Here is a 20700-nt window from a genome sequence, read left to right on the forward strand (position 1 = left end):
GAAGCCTGTGTTGCGATTTGGAAGCCCCACGGTTTTGCTCTTTTTGTGGCTGTGCAGTTGGAAACTCACTGAAGGTCAACCTAATCGTACTGTTAAACTTCACTCTTTGGGAAGTCACCCTTGTACTTTGAAGTTTCGTCTGGAAAGAAGGTGTGTTCACTGTTCTAACTCCCTCTCCCCCCCACAGACACACGCCAGTAAAACCATGCGGGTGTTTTAAAAACTGACACTTTGAGCCATTTTACCCTGAGGCTGCCAGCATCTGTGCTTTAACTGTCAAATAACCTCATTTGGAAAGTTGTTGCCAGTGGTCAGGGGCCACACAGTTGTTTTCCTCCACCTCCTGCCAAAAGGAGCAAAGCTAAGCCCACCTCCTGGAAACTGGGAGTGGGCGGAAGTTCCCCAGACCCTCTAGCCTCCAGCTCAGCACACCTCCAGATTTGTTCCATAAGCATTTGAGTTAAGATGCATGCAGTCCTTCCAGGTGATGACGTTAGTGTGAAGTTATATTTCATAGTTGTACTGCCCTTGCAGACTAGTGTAGATGGTAAATCAGATCCTTCACAAGGTTGGAAGAAGGTCATCAATCAAAATTTAGCTTGTTGGAACACAACAGTGTTACTAGAATTTAACTTGTATTTAAAAAAATAGCACATACTGTCTGGAAGGCAGATGTGCTCTGCTTTATTTTCCAGAAATATTGATGGAGAAAATAAAGTGGTCGAAATTCTCTGGGTAGCTGCAATTGAAGTCTTAGTGACTGACTAGTGGTCGTTCGTGATCCAGGGCAACCGATGGCTGGGCGGCATGGGAGGCACCCACCAGACGGGTGGGCCAGCAGAGGCCTGGGAGGCCTCTCTCTGTGGGTTCCGTCTTTCGGGAGGAGTGGGGCATGGCTATACCCCTGGAGGTCTGGGTATAAAAGTGAGATTTGTGAGTGTGAGTTATTTAACTGTTGCCTAACTACCCAAAGAGAAGAATTATTGAAAAAATAAGTTCTGAATATGGAGGAGATTTGGAAGCTGTCTTGTGAGAGACCTGTCTTGATACGTCTCTGCCACCAAGAATCCTTATTTTTTGAAACCTCTGCCTGTGTTGCTTGCACCCCTCTCCCACTTTCAGGCAGCAAGTTCAGGAAGACTGGGCCAGGGGGTAGCGGTTCCATCTTGTCTTTATTTGAAACCAGATTTTCTGCTTGTTCTGGGCTTTCTGCTTGTTTCTCCCTTTCTTCATCAGTCAGGTATTCATTGATTATATTGATATGTGTCAATCCCAGAGCTATTTGCTCTGGATACAGACATGAATGAGAGACCCTCATGGTCTTACCCCAAGGAGCTCACAGTCTAGTAAGGCAAGAGACTCACAAACACATCAAAACAATATCGCTTTATGGGTGGGTTGTGTAACAGAGTGAATACCGGGCATGGAGGCATTTTATGTACTTCTTTGTATATAGTGATGTCTATAGACAATAGAAGTACCTTCTGGCTAAGTTGGGGGGATCGTTTTACTAGCTCTAATAAGCCTGTGGTGCGTAGTTGAACTGTAAATATTTGAACGAGGCAGCAGTGTCTTCTCTGGTGTTTCTGAGGAGACACGTGTGCACGTGACACTTACCCAAAGGCTTCTCTTCCAGAGCTCTTTGACATCTGTCTTGCCCGAGCCAAGGAACGGTGGCGGTGCTTTAGCACGGGAGGCTCTGAAGTGGAGAACGAAGGTATACATGGCGCTAACCCCAGTGGGCTCCTTTGATCAGTTACGCGTATCATCATTTAGTACATGACAAGGAAGGTTTACTTAACTGAAGTAGTGGTTGGTGCAAATTTATAAAAGCTTCATGGGAAAGGGGATTTTTTAAATTTTTATTTTTTGGCCGCGCAGAGCAGCTTGCGGGATCTTAGTTCCCTGACCAGGGATGGAACCCCGGCCACAGCAGTGAACGTGCCGAGTCCTCAACCGCTGGACTGCCAGGGAATCCCCGAAAAGGGAGTTTTTAGAGCAAACAGGTTAAAGAAGAGAACTTTTATAAGAAAGATTATACGAGTCCCTGAGACTTGTTAGTGTCCTAGCATGCTGGAGGGCTGGTCATGACCGATATCTTTTCCTTTATTCACTGCTCAGTGATGTACAGTGGCCTGGCACCCGGGATTGCTTGAGTGTTGGTTTATATAGGAGCATCAGAGCTACTTCCAAAGAGAGAAGAACACTGCGTATTTCCTAGGTTATGCTTTTAGGATTTTCTGGGACACACGAGAATGGTTATGATTACTTCTGTTGGTTAACTAGTATCTTTTTTGCCACTCTTTTTTAATACTGTCTGTGTGGTATTGGAATTTAAAAAATATAAAGCAAGTTATTCATAATTATTTGTTAGAAATAGTACACATGAGTGTTATACTGCGGTAACCCACACATATTCTACGTTCATACCAGTGATGTTCTGGATTAAATAATGATTCTTTTGGTGTTTTCTGTGTCTGGAATTCATTTGTGTCTGTTCCCTGACGTGCCCTTACTTCCACTGACAGTCGTTGATAAAAGGTAATTTCAAATTAGATTTTGATTTCAGACTCTAGAAAATGTCTGATGATGAGCTAACATTAGATGGTGCTCTGAGATTTTTAACTCTTAAAGCAAGAAATCCTACAAATTGTTGATCCTGTTGGTTCAAGTTGTAATTAGGCTCGTGTGCTTCGGAGGAACTTCCTTCCCTTGTTTCATTCTTGTAAAAGTTCTGAGCCTCGCAGTTATTCCACACACTCACCTCTGAGAGGTGTGATGACTCTTGATCTTTTGACAGATGCTGGTTTTTCAGCAGCAGACAGAGAAGCCAGTCTGGAGCTAATTAAACTGGACATTTCCAGAACATTCCCTAATCTCTGCATTTTCCAGCAAGTAGGTGGTGGCAGTGATTTGTTGCTCTAAGTATGTTTTGTCTAAAATTCACAGATGTCAAATTGCATGTATTTGTAATCAAGTTTGAAAAGTACTAGGGATTTTTGTTGGGAGGGAGGGTCCTTTGTTAATACAGTTAGACTTTTAAAAATAAGGGTAACTGATCCTTTCCAACAAATATTTAATATGACTTAGGAATACCCAATCTGATTCTGTCATGCCCCTGTTGCTAGCATCATGCCTTGTACATACCAGGTAACCAGTAAAGGACAGTGGAATAAATTACAGCAGATCAGTTAGCGACCACCTAGAGTGAGCCGGGAGGTGCAGAGCTTAGACACAGCTGGGCTTTTCAAAAATGTGGCGTGTCCCAGGTGCTCTCCTGGTAGTACATACGGCAGCCGGGAGAGGTCAGGGATGAGGCATCAGGCATGCTGTCACTGAGGAAGTGGCTCTTGGGCTGTGGTTGGACTAGGTTTGAATTGACAGCCTGACCAGAGAATGGGAAAGACATTCCAGGCAGAAGGAGGACCAGAATGGAAGCATCAAACAGCTTATGGTTCAGGGAATCCCCAGTTCCTTTTGGGAGAGGGAACCTCGCTAAAGGAATGAACAGGGAGGATACAGCTCAATTCCGTGGACCCTACTTACTAACTGTTGGCTGCTCTGTTTGAGGTAGGAACCAGCTGCAGGGCAGTCCCTGCTCTGGAGGAAAGAGAGTGTAAGGGCAGAGCTTTGAGACACACTTGGAGTGTAGCCACGAAGGGCCGTCACAGAACTGGGACAGGGTCTGAGAGGGTGCTTGCACCCTGTGGGCACCGAGGTCCAGCCTTTCCCAGACCCAGGCCCCAGAATGTTTTCCGTGGAACGTCTCTTGGGGGTTCGGCATCACTGACTTTGAGAGTCACCGGGTGATTAACTTGGTGCTGAAAGACGTGTTCAGAAGAGGAGGAGAGCTTTAGGGATCTCTTTCGGGTGAGGCTGGGGACAATTGGCTTTCCTCTGTGCTCTGGCTTCCTTCAGGCGTGTCTCTCTCAGTCTGTGGTTCCCAAAGTTCTAGATTTCATAAATGGGCGGTATTGAAAACATCCAAGGGGGGTGTGGGGAAACTATGAAATGTCCAGAGCAAGCTAAGGACGTTTAAAATAAGGAACTGCCATCTGGGCACCATATTTTCACCAAACAAAGGCCATTTAGCCCCAAAGTTAGAGGGACGTAATCAGAAGGGTGGTGGGAAACCTTGTAAGTTAAGAACGTTTAGCTTTAAGGAAAGCTCAGTATAGTGCTTTTGCTTTTTTCTCATTTGGCCTTAGACCAGATTTCACTTGGTGACAGTCGACACTAATCCTCGGGTGGACATTTGACGCTACCGCAGGGTCCCTCCTTGTCCCCCCTTCTCTTACCCGCTTAGCCCTGGATGTCGTCTTTTTACCCTCCCATTGCTGTTTGCTTTTGTCCCTCTGTGGTTCGGAAGTGCTTCTTCTTTTTATACGTCAGGATGGGATGGCTGGGCCATGGCACTCTCGTGTAGCCACACGGCGGACGTGCACAGTGAGCATGTGACGTGGGCTGAGCCCGTCAGCTCCGTGTCTTCAGACACGTTCGCATCAGTGCGAGGCACCTCTGTGCTCAGTTAGGAAAAAGAAATTCCAACACTTAAATTTTTGGAAGAAGTTACAGGAACAAATGGAAATCTTGGAGGGATGGAAGAGCTGGAGAATGCTTAGAATAAAAAGGTAGCTATTAGGACTTAAGAATCAGAGGGTATCTCCTGCACCTGCCATGCTGAAAAATACAAAAGAAACCCAGACAGTGGCCGTTAGGGCAAAGGAGGCAGAAAGGGTGGTCAGGAGGGGGGCGTGCCGGGGGTGGGGGGGGCAGAGCGCCGGTGGGCACGCACCGGCTCTGAAGAGCCTGGGTACCTGGTCACCTGCTGAACTTGCCGGGGAACTACAGTCACACAGCAGCAGCCAAGCTAAGGGAGTTGTTCTAGCGCAGGGCTCACACCTGGCCCACCAGCTCAGCTCAGCTTCGTAGGCGGAGCTACAGATGACCTGGTCAGCTGTGGGTCGGTAGACAGCGTTTGTCCAGTCACGCGCTACGCGCCGAGCTGCTTAATAATGCTTGGCCACGAGGTCTGCTCAGAAACAGCAGGTGTGCCTGGTGGCGGCGACATCCATCACCCAAGCACTAACACGGCTGACGCATGTCTTTGGTGTGTTGGTCCCTGTAGGGTGGCCCGTACCACGACATGTTGCACAGCATTTTGGGCGCTTACACTTGTTACCGACCGGATGTGGGTTATGTAAGTGAACTTTTCCAATATTTTATAATGTTCTCCTCTAGAAAGTCACAATATTGCCCGGCACATCGTAGGTGCGGATGTCGGGTTGAATGCCATGTTTTGTTGGGTATGGAAAGTCTCACGGTAAATGACTTGCCTCAGTTTCCTCGTAGAGAAATGGAGCTGACATGGCCGCTCTGTGGCATTGACTACATTTTAACTGGGTTTGATTTTCAGTTTTTGCATGTGATTTTTTTTTCTCAGCGTTAAATCAGGAAAGCTTTTAGCAAGAACAGTTTTTAAAGCTATGCTGCTGACGTTTCTGTGGCTTAGCAGACGTGTGCATGCATGGCTTTAGAAAGAGTGACGTGTTCGCTCAGACGTACATTTCTGCGGCACCAGGAAGCTGTACATTTCTGCAGGGCAGCGTGTCAAATGCAGAGGTGGGGGCGGTTACGGTTTCCCACGTGTTAGGGGTGGGACTGAAGGAGCTCACACAGGCGGCTGGCGCACCAGGGCGCTGGTTCCGAGTCAGGGCGGGCCGGGATCCATGAGGCTGTCGGTCCAGCCTCTGGTGGGTGGCGATGGGTGGGCGCAGTGTGGGACCTTCCAGCGTGAGGGTGCTTGGGTTCCTCTTTCAATAAGATGGAAGAGCTGCTCTGACTGTGGCGGCTGCCGTTCGTTTAACGCCCCTTTCTCTTCTCCTCTCAGGTTCAGGGCATGTCCTTTATAGCGGCCGTGTTGATCTTGAACTTAGATACTGCAGATGCCTTCATTGCTTTTTCTAATCTTTTGAATAAACCCTGTCAAATGGCGTTTTTCCGAGTGGACCACGGCCTCGTAAGTATCCCCTGTGTGTGTTGTGTCCTGGGTGCTGTGTCCTCACGCAGCAAGCGTTGCCTAATCATTCTCTTCAGCGGGATAAAGAATGCATTCTCCCTCCACTAAGATACTGAGAATAAGTCGCCCTAGGTAACGTGGCGGCTCATTTGGGGCGTTGTGTTGGACTTTAAAAACGTGGTCAATAGCCATACGCATGAATTTCTTAGTACCTTCTTTGAGAAAGTATTTCTGAAAATACATTCTTTAAGTGAGGGAGGAGGGAGACTCCTGCACAAACGTACACACTTTGTGTCCAAGCAGAAGCTCAGGAGCAGGCCCCACGTTAGGGTCTGTCCAATAGCCCGTCGCATGGTGGGGCCCTGTGGCTGCCCGCTGCCACGTGGGGCTCTGCTTCACGCGGTGGGCTGGTACGCAGGAGGGGAGACGCGTTTGAGACCAGCGTCTCCATGGGCGGCGGCGTGTTCAGGAAGGAGTTGGCAGTCCTTGCCCTAGGGAGGCCCTACCTGCTCCTGGCGCGGTGAGGAAGTGAGGCTCGGGAGTGACGGGGTTCCTTCGAGGCGCATAGCTGGTCCGCGAGCAGCCGGCGTCGGAACCCCTTCTGCTTCCCGTAGCCCAGACGAGGAGTCACCAGTTCAGCAGATCATCAGCTTTTTAATTAACGTTGTCTTGATTTGCTGATCATTTGTTGATAGTTCACTGATAATTAATTTATCGTCAGTACTTTAGGACCAAAGCGATCTAACAATTTAGATCAGCTAGGCAGTATTTCTCCTTGACACCTTAAGGACTCCTGAGTATTTCTTGCTCAGCCCATACATACATTTTTTTTTTTTAAAGAACTGTTTTAAAGCTGCTGCTGAATGCTGGCTGTGAAGGGAAATGTTAAATCGGCAGAGTCCTTCTAGAAGACAGTTTGGTGTTAGATGTCAGTAGCAGTAAACGGCGTTGGTATATAATTCTGCTCGTAAGAATCGGTTCTAAGAAAGTTCAAGTGTGGGCAAGGCACTCTGCACAAAGGTGGTTATTACACGGTTGTTTGTAGTTATTCAATAAAATTTAAAATTATTTTTCATTGTAAAAAATGAAAACATTTAAAAATGGGGATTTAAGGGAATGCAGAATGGTTCCTTAAAATCTGGAAATATATCCAGCGCAGTACTGATTGCAAAGAATTGTATTGGAGAAATATTTAAGATAAAATGCTAAGTTTTTCAAAAGCATGTATAACAGAACGTATTCCATAACAGCTACCATATTTAACGATAAAAGGAAATATACCACAATCGTAACAGTGTTTACGGATGATCTTTATTCATTTCTGTGCTTCATAAGTTTTCCACAGTGAGCATTTTAACAGATACTACTTTCATAGTCAGGAAAAAACTCTTTATATATAATAAAATGACTTACATCTAAACACCTCCTCATTTTGAAGATAAGACCCCAGCTTCCTCTTTGGAAACACATGATAAAAACTGTGCTTAAAAATTTTAGCTTGTATTATTAAGGAAAAATCATAGAATCATAACGTTGAGTGGGACCTGCATTTCCAGCAGGGTTTCTTTGCAGCAGCGCTGTGGACATTTGGGGCCGGGTAGCCGCGGTGGAGGCTGTCCTGTGCATCGAGGCTGTTTAGCAGCATCCTTGGCCTCTACCCACCAGATGCAGTAGCACCCCCCCATTCTAGATGGAGCAACCAGAAATGTCCCGAGGCACAGCCAGATGTCCTCCGGGAGGCAGATGCCCCCCAGTTGGGAACCCCGGGTTTACCGTACATGCCTTCATGAAGATGTGCGAACAGCATCCGGGAGTTGCCGTCTGCCCACGTGCATCCAGCCTCTGAGATCATATCGCTCCCACCCACTTGGAGCTGTTCTTTCTGTTTCAGCACCGCACCGCTGCTCTGTGTGTTTCGTTTCCCTGCAAACCTTGTAAGAAGTTGAAAAGCATGTGCTCATAAAACAGGCTGTGGCCGCTTCCCTTCCCTTCAGCGTTTTCTCCCTCAGTGCCTCAGAAGAGCTGCACTTTTGAGCCAGAGCGCTGTTGCCCTGCCTCAGTATTAGCATTATATGCCCTCTGGAAATGCTGGGGGTCAGCAGGGAGGCAGGCGTGTTTTTTGAGATCATTTTCGACAGTTAATTCGTTCCTGGTTCTTAGAAAAGACTGAGCCCATCAGGAGTCAGCCTAGCCTGCGGGACAGGCACGGGTTCAGGGCCCTGCCTTGCCACACGCTGGTGATGTGACCTCATTAGGCAAGCTACGCAACTGCTCTGAGTTTCAGTTATCTACAAGTGGAACAAATAATAAGATGTAGTCGGTAACGTTATATGAGGTTAGAGAGTGAGCTTATTTAGAAATTGCCTGTGTAGTGCCTAGTTTCGGGTTGCCGATGAAGGTGTGTGAGAATTTACATACGAAGATGATTGTTAGATTCTAAAGGTGTAAGTATATTGACTGTTTTTGGTAGATTGGAAACGTGTGCTGATAACGAGTTTATTAGTGTATTTCACATTATCTCCCTAGATGTTGACTTATTTTGCTGCATTTGAGGTATTCTTTGAAGAAAATTTGCCGAAATTATTTGCTCATTTCAAGAAAAACAACTTAACTCCAGACATCTACCTAATCGATTGGTAAGACTGCATTTTTATGTGTTTTCAGAGTGTTTTCTCATCTCCGTGCCCCCATTTTTCATTCCTCACTGCCAGCTTCTCTCAGGGCTCACCTGAGCCCCACGTCCTGCCTTACAGTCTCCCCAGCCGCCCTGAGCACGATACGCCCCGTGTCCTCAGCCCCGTGTCCTCAGCCCCGTGCTGCTGGTCACCTGCTCGGCTCTGTTACTCTCTTGAGCGCTGCCTGTGACTGTGACTGGTCCTCCTGAACTCCCTCCAGGGGAGAAGGGTGTCTTGGACTCTCAGCTGCCAAGGTGCCGTTTACCCATTCCTTCTGCGAGGCGTCGCTAAGCACCAGGTCTGTGCGGGCTCTCCGCTGGGATCGGAGACAGGCAGGCGGAGCTGCCTGTCCGGAGCTTCTGTCTCGGGGGAGAGGCTGTCCGTGCACAGCGAGGCTGCGCAGCATGTGATGAATGCCGTCTCTGGAACAAGGGGAGGACCAAGGCCTGGAGACAGGCCGAGGGGTCAGGGTACACAAGGTAACACGGGAGTTTGAGCAAGACGTGACATGAGCATGCGGTGCTGCAGCATCATCAGGGCAGCAGCAGTTGGCGTGGCGATGTGGGAACCTAAAGTGCAGGGCAGAGAATGGCTGGCGAGAGCTCGGGAGGCCGAGTCTGGTGCATCTTGGATGCCAAGCTGAGGAGCTCGGGCAGGATTACCGGGGCCAGAGGGAGCAGTTGAAGGCCTTTGCTTGGGGTGAGGATGGAGGTGCGTTCTGTTGGAAGTGAGTTTTAGGTTAGGGGAGGCGGGGGAGCCTGGAGGCGGGACAGACGAAGGGTGGAAGAGCAGGGCCTGAGCCAAGGCCGCAGAAGTGGGTGGAGGGTGAGGGAGGGGCGCTGGCCAGGGCGGGCTGGGGCCCCAGGGCAAGTGCTACGGGACCAGGGACCAGCCGAGATCAGAGGGGCCGGATGCGGCGACCGGGCAGCTTTAGGGAACCTGTCGGACCTCCGAGTATACTTACAGGCTTCCAGAGAGTTCCGGGGTGGAGCGGTAGACCGGCAAGTCTTCTCTCACAGTGGATGTGGCGGCCTGGGGAAAGGCTGGAATGTCACCCGCAGGGGGCCAGTTGAGAAGGCTGGCGGTAGCCGGGGGCAGAGAGGGAGCAGCGCCTCAGGCCCCACTGCAGGAGGAGTGTCAGTTCCGGGGTCCTACAGTCCCGCCCGACCCCCGGCCTCTCTCGTTACTTAACTGTGGCCTGAGTGAGGGCCGTGGAGCCTCTCTGAGCCTGTTTCCTCATCTGTCTACCCAGATGGTTAGCCTTTCAGGGCCTTGTAAGGTGATCACCCTACACCCCCCTGCCCCGCCCTGCAGAAGGGGCTCTGCAGAAGGAAAGATGTACTTCGACTGAAAGGCCCGTTTGGGCTCCAGCACTAATTTGCGCAGTGAATCTAAAACTGCTGGGAACGTGTAGCTGGTTTGACTTTTTTTTTTTTGCTCACTTTTTTCAGGAGACAAAAGACTTACTTCTAGAAGGTCAAGTCCGAATGTCATCTGAAACGAGGCTCAGTCCCTTAAATAAAGCTGATTTGTCTGCACCCGTGGGAATGAGCCTTTGGGACTTTTGGCGTTTCATTACTTCCGTTCTAAACCCTGAGACTGTTCTGACTACGCTGAATTCTTGCTGGGAACAAGGGTTTGGAGGTCAGAGCTCGTAGCTGAGGCCACAAGTGCTGACGTCACTACAGAATAGTATAGACATCAGGCCGTGAAGCGGCCACTGCTGGGGTGCTGGGCTCACCTGTCTGGCTGTGCCGGGTGGGAGTGTTTGGGGCCTGCCTGAAAGGCCACCTTAATTTAACCAACAAATGATTTCTCTACACCATGAACAGTCAACTTTTGCATAGGCTGTGCCTCTGCACCCCTGTTGGTGCACGTGTGCTGTAATTTGACTATGAACCCTGGCCTCACAGATTCCCAGGCCTGGGGCCTGTGACCCCTCGGGGAGGGTGTTACGAGAGGATCACATGGGACCAGAGTCTCCAACTTCTACCTTATCTGTTTTAGGCCCCCAAGTTAGATTCTTAGGATTCCAGGTTAAAGGGAGGTTTGGAAAACACTGTCTTGGAATAGTGTCTTTCAAACTTTTTTCACCCTGACTTGCAAAAGGAAATAAACTTTGTGTTGTGACCCGGTGTGTGGCCATGTGTGCAGCAATGTAATATGTATATATACATATATGACTGAGACAGGTGTTTTGAAGCAGCACCTGGCCTTTACTATGTGCAGAGCGCCCTGGAATTTCCTATTGTTTTTGTTCAAAAAGCTGGTGCTGACCTACTCTGATGATGTCACGGTGCAAGAGATCAGTGATGGTCACGACGGGCAGTGTGAAGAGCGCTGTCCTGGGGAGCGCTTCTCTGTCTTTTTTCTAGGCCGAGGATAGCTGTAACCCAGCGGGGGCAGAGGCCAAGGGGACTCGCACCGATTGACTCCACTGCTTCTCACGTGATCTCATTTAACCCTTAGGACAAGCCCTTGGAGGGAATTGTAACACCTCTGTTTTACATGTGAGGAAATAGAGGCCCGGAGAGGCAGAGTGACCTGCCCAAGGCCACCCGGCCAGCTGGATGGTACCGCTGGTGTTCATGCTCCAGAGCCTGTGCGCCTCCCCACAGAGTCCTCGCTAAGGGATTTAGTTATGAGGCAGCGTAGCCCACGAGGTGGGTCCCAGAGCTCAAAGACGCATCAGCACTCTGACGAGAGCGCGTACAGTGTGCGTCAGACACGTGGGCAGTGAACGTGCAGCAGAGCCCTGGGTGTCTCAATGAACGGGGCTCCGAGGATTCCTCTCCCGAGACCTTTGTGATGTGATGTCGGTGCCTGATGCCTCGTGAATGCTGCCCGCTGTGCTTTGGTGCCTCGGCCTCTGTGGTGTTGGCTTATTCTTGGTGAAGTGCTGGACTGCTTTCTAGAATTAGGACCAAGTAGAACCTTGCCTGTATCCGCAGTCCTAGCGCAGGCCTTAGTAACTATTTGAGTTGAGTGCATTCATGATTCCTTGCAGTCCACATTTATAGAAGGTCTGCAGTGATTCAGGCTCTTGGTAGAAGCTCAGATCAGAAACAGGGTGGGCAATGGGAAGGAGGCCCAGGGAAAGAGCAGGTGTTGCTCAGGACCTGCCCTAGACGCTGGCATTTCAGAGACATTCATTGCTTTGTTTCACCTTCACAGCATCTGGAGCAGGTCCGTCTTAGCACAGAGGAAGCCACTGAGGCCCCTTACCCAGTGTCACACCCGTGGTGAGCGGTCCAGATCGGTCTCTCTTCAGAGCTTTTGCTTCTTCTGCTACATCACATCACTTTCCCAAAGCCGCATCTACAGCCCTGACATCAGGGCCTGCCTGAGCTGCACACGCCTGGTGGAGCTGCACTGTGTGTGGTCTGCAGAGGGTGCCGGTGGCTGACTCTCCTTGTCCATGTCGGAGGGTTGTGGAGCCCCTGTGGTTCGGCCGCCGAGTGTCCTGGGTGAGCTGTGTAGGTGCTCAGATTAGATGACAAAATCTCCTCTCCTGCCCCGCCGTCTGCCCACCAGAGGCCATCTAGGAATTGTCCTTCTTCACTCCCAGGACAGTTTCTCCACCCCCTGGATTATAACACTGTAGCTTTATAGGACGTTGTCTTGACCAGTTTAAGAGTTATTCTTCCAGAATCCTCTTTTCTCTCCCCTCCACCCCAGCAGTTGACGCTTCCGTCCATCACAGCACCGACCCACTGAGAGCATCGTTGGTTTCTTGCTGCTCCGGTAACGGACTGAGCTTTGTCAGTCCCCTCTGTGTCCCTAGTGCCTGGCCCCGTGCTGGGCTCAGAGTCCTAGAGCCAAGAACGCATCTGTTCCTGAGGGGCCCGTCCTGGGTTTAAAATCCATGGAGTCCAGCCCGAGGCTCACTCGGGTGCTAGCCTCCCCACGTGGACTGGGGGCTGCCGTCTGCCCAGCGCTACAGAGACTTCACAGCTGAGACTTAGATTCACTTGCCGATGCCGCCTTCCTGACAAGGGGTCTTATTTAGTGTGCTTGTCGCTCTTCTTTGCTCACACGGAGACGGGAGGGTCACAACAGGGTCTTGCCCGCTGTGCTCATCTTCCCACAGAGTTTTCAGTGTTCAGGCAGAGGACTGACATGTGGTCATTTAACTTACAAAGACATTTCCCACTGCTGTCAAACGGCAGAATTATTCGGAGGCGTGAGTAGGTTTTGTAATATATAATCCTGAATTAATAAAAGAGTCAAGCAGAACTTTCTCTATCCTGATTAACGTTTCTTGAATGACGTTTGGTGATACTTGGAGATCCTGTCATTACACTCAGTCTCTACCTTAAAGGCAGGTTCAAGGTGAAATTACCGTCGGAAGATTTTAGTTTCCATCGCATCTTGCATACATTTCACCATTAGCTTTTATTTATTTATTTTTAAATTAATTTATTCATTTTATTTTTGTCTGCATTGGGTCTTCGTTGTTGCCACGGGCTTTCTCTAGTTGCCGCGAGCGGGGGCTACTGTTTGTTGCGGTGCGCGGGCTTCTCATTGCGATGGCTTCTCTTCTTGCGGAGCACGGGCTCTAGGCGCGCGGGCTTCAGTAGTTGTGGCACGCGGGCTCAGTAGTTGTGGCTCGCGGGCTCTAGAGTGCAGGCTCAGGCGCACGGGCTTAGTTGCTCCAAGGCATGTGGGGTCTTCCCAGACCAGGGCTCGAACCCATGTCCCCTTCATTGGCAGGTGGATTCTTAACCACTGCGCCACCAGGGAAGCCCCTCACCCATTAGCTTCTAACTTCCGGGTCTGCCTGAGAGCTCCTCCAGGGTGGGGTTGTCGCGCAGAGCTCCCGGCATCCGGAGTAGAATCCGGCCCACGCGGGGGCCTCCTCAGCGCGTGTGGAGGGCTGGAGGAGGGTTCCAAGGCCGCAGGTGGGAAAGCTGCTCGCAGGAAGGGCCCGCGCAGCCTGTGGTCGCCAGCGCACCGCAGCCTGGCTGAGATGGAGCCCAGGCGCTAATGCAGGGGCCACATTATTTACCTGCTGCTTGGTGCTGCACCTAAGGTGAGAACACCTTCGGGCTCAAGTGGGAGGGTGCTCTGGGGGCTCAGAGGCGGATCCGGCTGATGGCTTCCAGGCTTGCGTCAGGGGTTGGGCTTATTAATTAAGTTTGAACCGAGACACATACAACTGCCTTCAATTTTTTAATGAATGCAGCTGTGCGTTGGGTGTCCAGTGTTGTTTTATTTACTCCTCACGGCATCTAAGGAGGCTCGGTAGTTATCCAGCAGCGTCTTCCCTGCTTGTCTGAGTTTCTGGAGCACCGTGGGCTTGGGAGTGGGTTTCAGGGCTCTGGGGACGAAGGCTCATTCTTAGGAACTGGTCAGGATGGGAAAATGTGGGCACAGCTGGAAATCGGTGATGTCAGGCCGTGAAGGTCCACGTCTCTGACGGTGGCTTCTCCATGAGGGAGACTGCTAGGTGACCTTTGCCCTTTTACCTCAGGCTAAGTCTGTGTTCCTACAGCCTCCCTTTATTTGTGGTTTCTTCACCTGTAAAATGGAGGTGGTTGTTGTACTTCCTCAAGGAATAAACTGGGTAATCCAGGTAGGAGCTTATAAAGCAGCGCCCAGCCCCGGGAAGTATGTGCTTCCTGGCGGCTCTGTTTTACCTGCAGCGCCAGGGCCTTTGAGAAGCAGACCAGGGTGGGTGTCCGTTCTCCCACTACTGGTTCCTGAGAAGGAGCTTTGCCTCCATGCCCGGCTTTGGAAGTGGTGGACTCCCTCCCCATCTCCCTTCCCCGACTGTGCTCCCTGTTGGCAGGCAAGCAGTTAGATTAGGCATCGCCAGATAAGAATGTTTTCTGGAAATTGTGAAGGCTTGACAGGGAAGAAACTGTTCCTCTTACATACATTAAGGGGGAGATAGATACACACAATTTGTGTTTGTTGTCTTTTATGAGCCTATAGCCACTTCATTAGTTTAGCAATAGAAAAGGACAGTTTTATGTATTAGTTGAATCGGTACCTGAAACTGTCATCTTTCATATACAGTGCAGTAATATGCAGTGGTCCAGGGGAGCAAAGCAAGCGTGTCTTGGGGGAGAAATCCTCGAATTCTCTCTTCCTCCATGGGAGAACACCACCAGCGGTCCCGGGAAGGCCCGTGGGGCTTTCGCCGTCTGACCCCGTTTCTTCCACACGCATCCTGGCTGGAGCAGGGTGAAGCCGAGTCCACCTTGGGGAGCAGACTTGCAGGACTGCAGGCAGGGAGGGCCCTGTGCACACAGCACAGCAGCCCTCGTGTTCCTGGGCTGTGGGCTGTGGGCTGTGGGCTGGTGCGGCTCACCTCAGCCCCGCGGGAGCTGAGTGGCTCTTCACACGCAGGAATGGAGTCTGATTAACCACTCTTCTGAGAGGAAACCAGGAGAGAGCATTGTTTCAGTGTCCTCTTCACAGCTGGTTCTGAGTCTGAATGTGGTTTAGAATACAGTCAAGCATTTGAAAGCTGCTGGTAATGAATGGTTTTCCAGTGAAAGAGGAGCTGGGAGGAGAGGGAGGGAGCCTGCGGACGCTGGAGCACATCAGAGCAGCCCTGCTTGAAGGGGAGGGGGGAGGAGAACAACCTCCCTGCTCAGAGGCTGGCCGTCCAGAGCAGGAGACCGGGAGGCAGTGACCCTGGACTTTTGGTGTCGAGCGGGAGGTGGCCCGGGCTGGATCCCAGGGGCCGGCAGCTGACTGCTGGAAGGCCTCCCAGAGCCTGTGAGGCTCAGAGCATGGAAGGTAGCTGGGGTGGGAGGCCCATCCCCATTCGATGAATGTTATGAAAGGGATGTATGAGGTGCAGTGTGAACATCTAACGGGAGAGACCCAGCCTAGCCCAGGGGCCAGGAAACAGCCTTCCCAGAGAGGGTCACCTACGCTGAGCTGTGGGTGAGTAGACATTTGCCAGGGGAAGATTTTAAAATGTTTTTATTTGAAAGGCACATTTTATTTAAGATATAGTACATTCAAGGCCTTAATAATTCCATTTCAGTACATAAAAAATAGTAAATGACACAATGTATGGCACAGTTCCTACTTTTCTGCATGAAGTATGTGCTTGGTGATCAGTTCTCAGTCTTATTTGACTTTTCAGCAGCATTTGACATTCTTCACTCTCTGATTCTAGAATACTTCCTCTATCTGATACCATCTATACACAAACTGTCGCCAGCCCAGAGCCCTCTGAACTCCAGATTAATTCATTTATCCGCTTGGATGTCCGGCTTACCAACGTAACATGCCTCAAACTCACCTCCTGACCTTCCTGTCCAAACCAGCGATCCCACATCTCCTTAAACGAGAACTCCATCCTTTGAATTGCATCTTAGACCCCTCCATTGCATTTCCCGTGAGACACATCCATCGCAGAGTCTGTCCACAGTCTCTCTGCTTCAGGCCACCTCCACTGCTGCCGTGCTGTGCTGACCTGCCTGATTGTTTCAGTGGTCGCCCAGTGAGGCCTGCGTTCCCCTGCAGGCGCTTCTCAGCGCAGGGGACAGGCCCCACCCCTGGTCAGATGCTCCACTCATAGAATAAAACCTGCAGACCTTGTAACAGCCTGTAAGGTCCTGTGGGCTGGGCCCCTGGTCCCCACAGGCATCCTCGTGTTCTCCCCTTGGCTGTTTTTGGCTTCAGCCCAGTGGCCTCCTTGCTCTTCTTTGCGTGTTGCTGGGTTTACTCCTGCCTCAGAGCTCGTGAACTCACCACTTCCTCTGTCTGGGTACTTCCCTGACCCTTTCTCCTGCCTTGCCGCTTCCTCTTCAGGGCTTTATGGAAGTGTCACTTTTCAGTGAGGCACTCTCCTTGACCGTCCTGTTTACACAGCCACACTGGCAGTCCCTATCTCCCACCCCTGCTTTTATTTAAATCAACATCTGACATTCTGTGCATATCCTTTCCACCCCTGAGGGCAGGGAAACTTGTCTGTTCTGTTCTGTGCTGTATAGCCTCAGCACAAAGAACAGGGACTGGCATAGAGCAGGCTTTGGAAAATATTGATGATGAATGGACTGACCTGATGAGAACCAGCAGGGCTCAGATCTCGGAAGTGACCTCATGGAGTAATGGGATGCCTAGGATGGTTGGCAGGATGGAGCAGGTGGGCATCACAGGCATTAAGGGTGGCGCTCCCTTTTTTTTTTTTTTTCTTTTTGGGGTGGGCTGGGCTTGGCTGTAATTTTTATATCTTATTTATTTTTTTATTTGGCTGTGTTGGGTCTTCGTTGCTGCGTGTGGACTTTCTCTAGTTGCGGTGAGCAAGGGCTACTCTTTGTTGCGGTGTGCGGGCTTCTCATTGTGGTAGCTGCTCTTGTTGCAGAGCACGGGCTCTAGGCACACGGGCTTCAGTAGTTGTGGCTCACGGGCTCTAGAGTGCAGGCTCAGCAGTTGTGGCACACGGGCTTAGTTGCTTCGCGGCATGTGGGATCTTCCCGGACCAGGGCTCGAACCCGTGTCCCCTGCATTGGCAGGCGGATTCTTAACCACTGCACCACCAGGGAAGTCCAGTTTTTATATCTTAAGTTCATCCTAAGTTCAGGGTGAGTTTTTTGAACTTTGAACCGTTGACTTACTACAAATGCTACCTGCAAATAATCCGTATTTGCCAACTCAGTAAAGCAAATGGTTGATAACAGCTTGATTGGTAAATTCTTGTGAATTTTTTAAAAAATGTAAATTGAAGAGGATTAAATTAATCATACTTCTGAGTTCATGGTAAACTAGTGTCACTGTTTCATGCAAGGCTACTCTTGTTTGTCTGTCGTTATTCCTTTTTATCCCATCCCCACTCCATAGACAGTACTTCGAATGTGTTTAATATATATCATTTTTGGTATACATTTTTAAAAAATGTAATAATAAATCACACTTGTATAGAACTTTTACTGTGTCCCAGATGAACGTGGCATTCTCCATCATTTGGATGTTGGCTTAATTTTGTAAAGTTCAGAATATATCTGAAGTAGTTTATGAAGACCCACACACAAATCTGAACTCGAGAATATTATGTTGGAGAAATTTCTTTTGTTGTTTTTCTCCCTCTTTGCCTATACCTACTCAATTTTCCCATCTTTTTTTGCTCAAGACTCTGCTTTTAAGATGTAAAGGTTTGATTTCCACTGATGAATTGGCATGGATTAGGTCAGTTCTTTTTCATTTTTTAAAAATAAAATGTCTTCGAGATAGAATTGAGAATGTTCAGACTGAGAGGCGAAACAAAGATCTCTTGGCTGTCCCTTGAACTGTGTTTTCTAGACTGAGTAATGAGATGGTTTTCTGTCTTTTGAGACAGTAAAACCCTCAGGCTGAAGGTTGGTTGTACCTTTTAAAGGTAGGTTGTCCTCCCCAGCATGTTGCCTGAGGGCACGTGGCCCACTGTGGACATTCAGGGCATGGGTTCAGGGTCTGGTTCTGTCACTGGTGGCGGGAGCTGGGGTGATTTTTCTCTGACATCTGTCTCCCTCTTCCATCATCTGAGTTGAAATCTAGATTATTATGCCTTTCTTGAACCTTGTAAAGCACTGACGGGGGTAGCCCTGAAGGTTACTGGGTCTCAGCACGCTGTATGAATGCTCCTCCGCAGAGCATCCTGCCAGGGGAAGAGAGGCAGAGTAGATTGCGGCAGACAGGAAGCCCGTGCCTGTGAAACCTGTGAGCACGTCTGCCAGCATGGGGTGACATTTCTTTTTTTTTTTTAAGATTTATTATTTATTTACTTTATTCATTACTTTTGGCCCCGTCGGGTCTTAGTTGCGGCTCGCGGGCTCTTGTTGAGGCGTGCAGGCTCAGTAGTTGCCGCACGCGGGCTTAGTTGACCCGCAGCATGTGAGATCTTAGTTCCCTGACCAGGGATCGAACCCGCCTTCTCTACATTATAAGGAGGATTCTTTACCGCTGGACCACCAGCGAGGTCCCGGTGTAATGTTTCTGGTAGGATATGTTGTAGGAGAGTGAGAGTCCTGCTGTTAAAGGCCTGGTGACACTACCTCCTGACCAAGGCAGCCCCGCCGTCTGAGTCCAGCACCTGAGCTCAGCTGCCTTCACGGGCCCTGTGGGTCTCGAGTCAGCATGGGCACTGAGGAAATACTGAAACCTGTGGACAAGTGATTTTCCAGGAGGGCTAGAGAACGTCCCCACTTGTGATGAGGACTAATACAGGGAAGAAGGCAGCGAGAACCACTAACACCTGTACCGTCCTGGATCGGCTGGGAGTTTGTGGACACACTTCCTCAGCAGAGAATGCCAGGTGCTGCGCCAGGTGCTGCGGATGGAGATGCAGTGGGTGGGGTCCCTGCTCTTGGGCAGTGTCCGTGGGGAAGACAGGAGCAAACAGCTCGCGGTCAAAGCACAGGGGCAGAGCGGGGCCCGGAGCGGGTGGGGGTCAGGAAGCACCCGGAGATGGCACCCGGGCTGCGTCTCACAGCTGCGGGAGGAGGGCGGATTCACAGAGAATCAGCTTGGCCTGCATCACACCCTGGACTCGCCTTGCTTTGTGACATAGGCCCAAGTCCAGGGTAGAGATGATTAGACCTGTTTGCTCACCTAAGACTGTATTTGTTTGGTAGTTTGATTTGTGATCATCCCAGTTTTCTAAGGGGGTACATATCTGTGTTTCACTTACTTTTTTCATCTGATGGTTTGCATTGCTAAATATAAGATCAATTTCTTGTAATCCACTGTCAAATTTATTTCGAAGAATTTACTCTGTTCCTTTGCTGACCCCTAGTGGGAGAAAAATGTATGGTACTCTTCAGAAGTAATGGGTACTTGTGTATGCTGAATTTGTGTGTGTGTGTGTGTGTGTGTGTGTGTGTGTGTGTGTGTGTGTGTGTGTGTGTGTGTGTGTGTGTGTGTGTGTGTGTGTGTGTGTGTGTGTGTGTGTGTGTGTGTGTGTGTGTGTGTGTGTGTGTGTGTGTGTGTTTTGTGGCCACACTGCGTGGCACGTAGGATCTTAGTTCCCTGACCAGGGGTCGATCCTGTGTCCCCTGCAGTGGAGGCGTGGAGTCTTAACCACTGGACGGCCAGGGAAGTCCCTGAATTATACATTTCCGTTGACTGTTTTTACTCCCTACCAGACTCTAAGCTCTGTCTGCCTTATTAACCTTATATCTAGCACTTACCTCAGAGTAATAAGCACATAGTAGGTGCACGGTGAATATGTGTTGTATGCAGAAGTAATTGATGTCTAATTCAGAAACTGTACGGTGTTTGAGATTCTCTGTGAAAGCTGATAAAGCTGTTTTTTGTTTTTCATTTATTTGGTTGTGCCAGGTCTTGGTTGTGGCAGGAGGGCCCCTTCATTGTGGCTCAGGGGCTCCTTAGTTGCGACACGCATGTGGGATCTAGTTCCCTGACCAGGGGTCGAACCCAGGCCCCCTGTACTGGGAGCACGGGGTCTTAACCCCTGTGCCACCAAGGAAGCTCCCTGATAATGCTGTTCTATAAAATGTTTAAATTGACCATCAGAGTTAATGCAGGCTTAGGGCTTCTCCACCTCCCCCCCACCACCTCGCAGTGTAAGTATGAAAGTGACTAACTCAGGGAGCATTTTAATGGATTCAACCTGAATTCAGAGCTCTTTCTTTGTGCCATCCAGAATGCGAACAACTCAAACTTTTTTTCCAGGATCTTTACTTTATACAGCAAATCTTTGCCCCTGGATCTGGCCTGTCGTGTGTGGGATGTGTTCTGTCGTGACGGGGAGCAGTTTCTGTTCCGCACGGCCCTGGGCCTCCTGAAGCTGTTCGAGGACATCCTGACCCACATGGACTTCATTCACATAGCTCAGTTCCTAACGCGGCTGCCCGAGGACTTGCCGGCAGAGGAGCTTTTTGCTTCCATAGCTGCAGTTCAGATGCAAAGTCGAAACAAGAAGTGGGCTCAGGTAAGCGGGTCTTTTGTTCTCTACTCCGTAGAGCCATGGCTCAGTGGTCTGATTCAGGAAGTGAGTTATGCCGAGTGCCCTTTGAGGAAACAGCCCTCTCTGGAGTGGTTCTT

The 20700-nt window shown here is 49.9% G+C and overlaps 1 protein-coding gene across 7 annotated transcripts in view; it reads left to right on the forward strand.

The window, feature by feature from the left end:
• Nucleotides 1-20700, forward strand: part of TBC1D14 (TBC1 domain family member 14) — a 101527-nt gene that overhangs the window by 77072 nt on the left and 3755 nt on the right. For 2 of the 7 annotated variants that reach the window (XM_060148758.1, XM_060148762.1), the window contains exons 8-13: nucleotides 1637-1738; nucleotides 2801-2895; nucleotides 5129-5200; nucleotides 5891-6019; nucleotides 8546-8655; nucleotides 20329-20587. In XM_060148758.1, coding sequence (XP_060004741.1) covers nucleotides 1637-1738; nucleotides 2801-2895; nucleotides 5129-5200; nucleotides 5891-6019; nucleotides 8546-8655; nucleotides 20329-20587 — 767 coding nt within the window. Of the gene's footprint in view, nucleotides 1-1636; nucleotides 1739-2800; nucleotides 2896-5128; nucleotides 5201-5890; nucleotides 6020-8545; nucleotides 8656-10145; nucleotides 10807-20328; nucleotides 20588-20700 lie in introns of those variants that run through there. The other 5 variants (XM_060148763.1, XM_060148765.1, XM_060148761.1 and 2 more) reach the window with 4 other exon arrangements.

This window comes from Lagenorhynchus albirostris, chromosome 4 (assembly GCF_949774975.1).
Source record: "Lagenorhynchus albirostris chromosome 4, mLagAlb1.1, whole genome shotgun sequence".
Taxonomy (NCBI): domain Eukaryota; kingdom Metazoa; phylum Chordata; class Mammalia; order Artiodactyla; family Delphinidae; genus Lagenorhynchus; species Lagenorhynchus albirostris.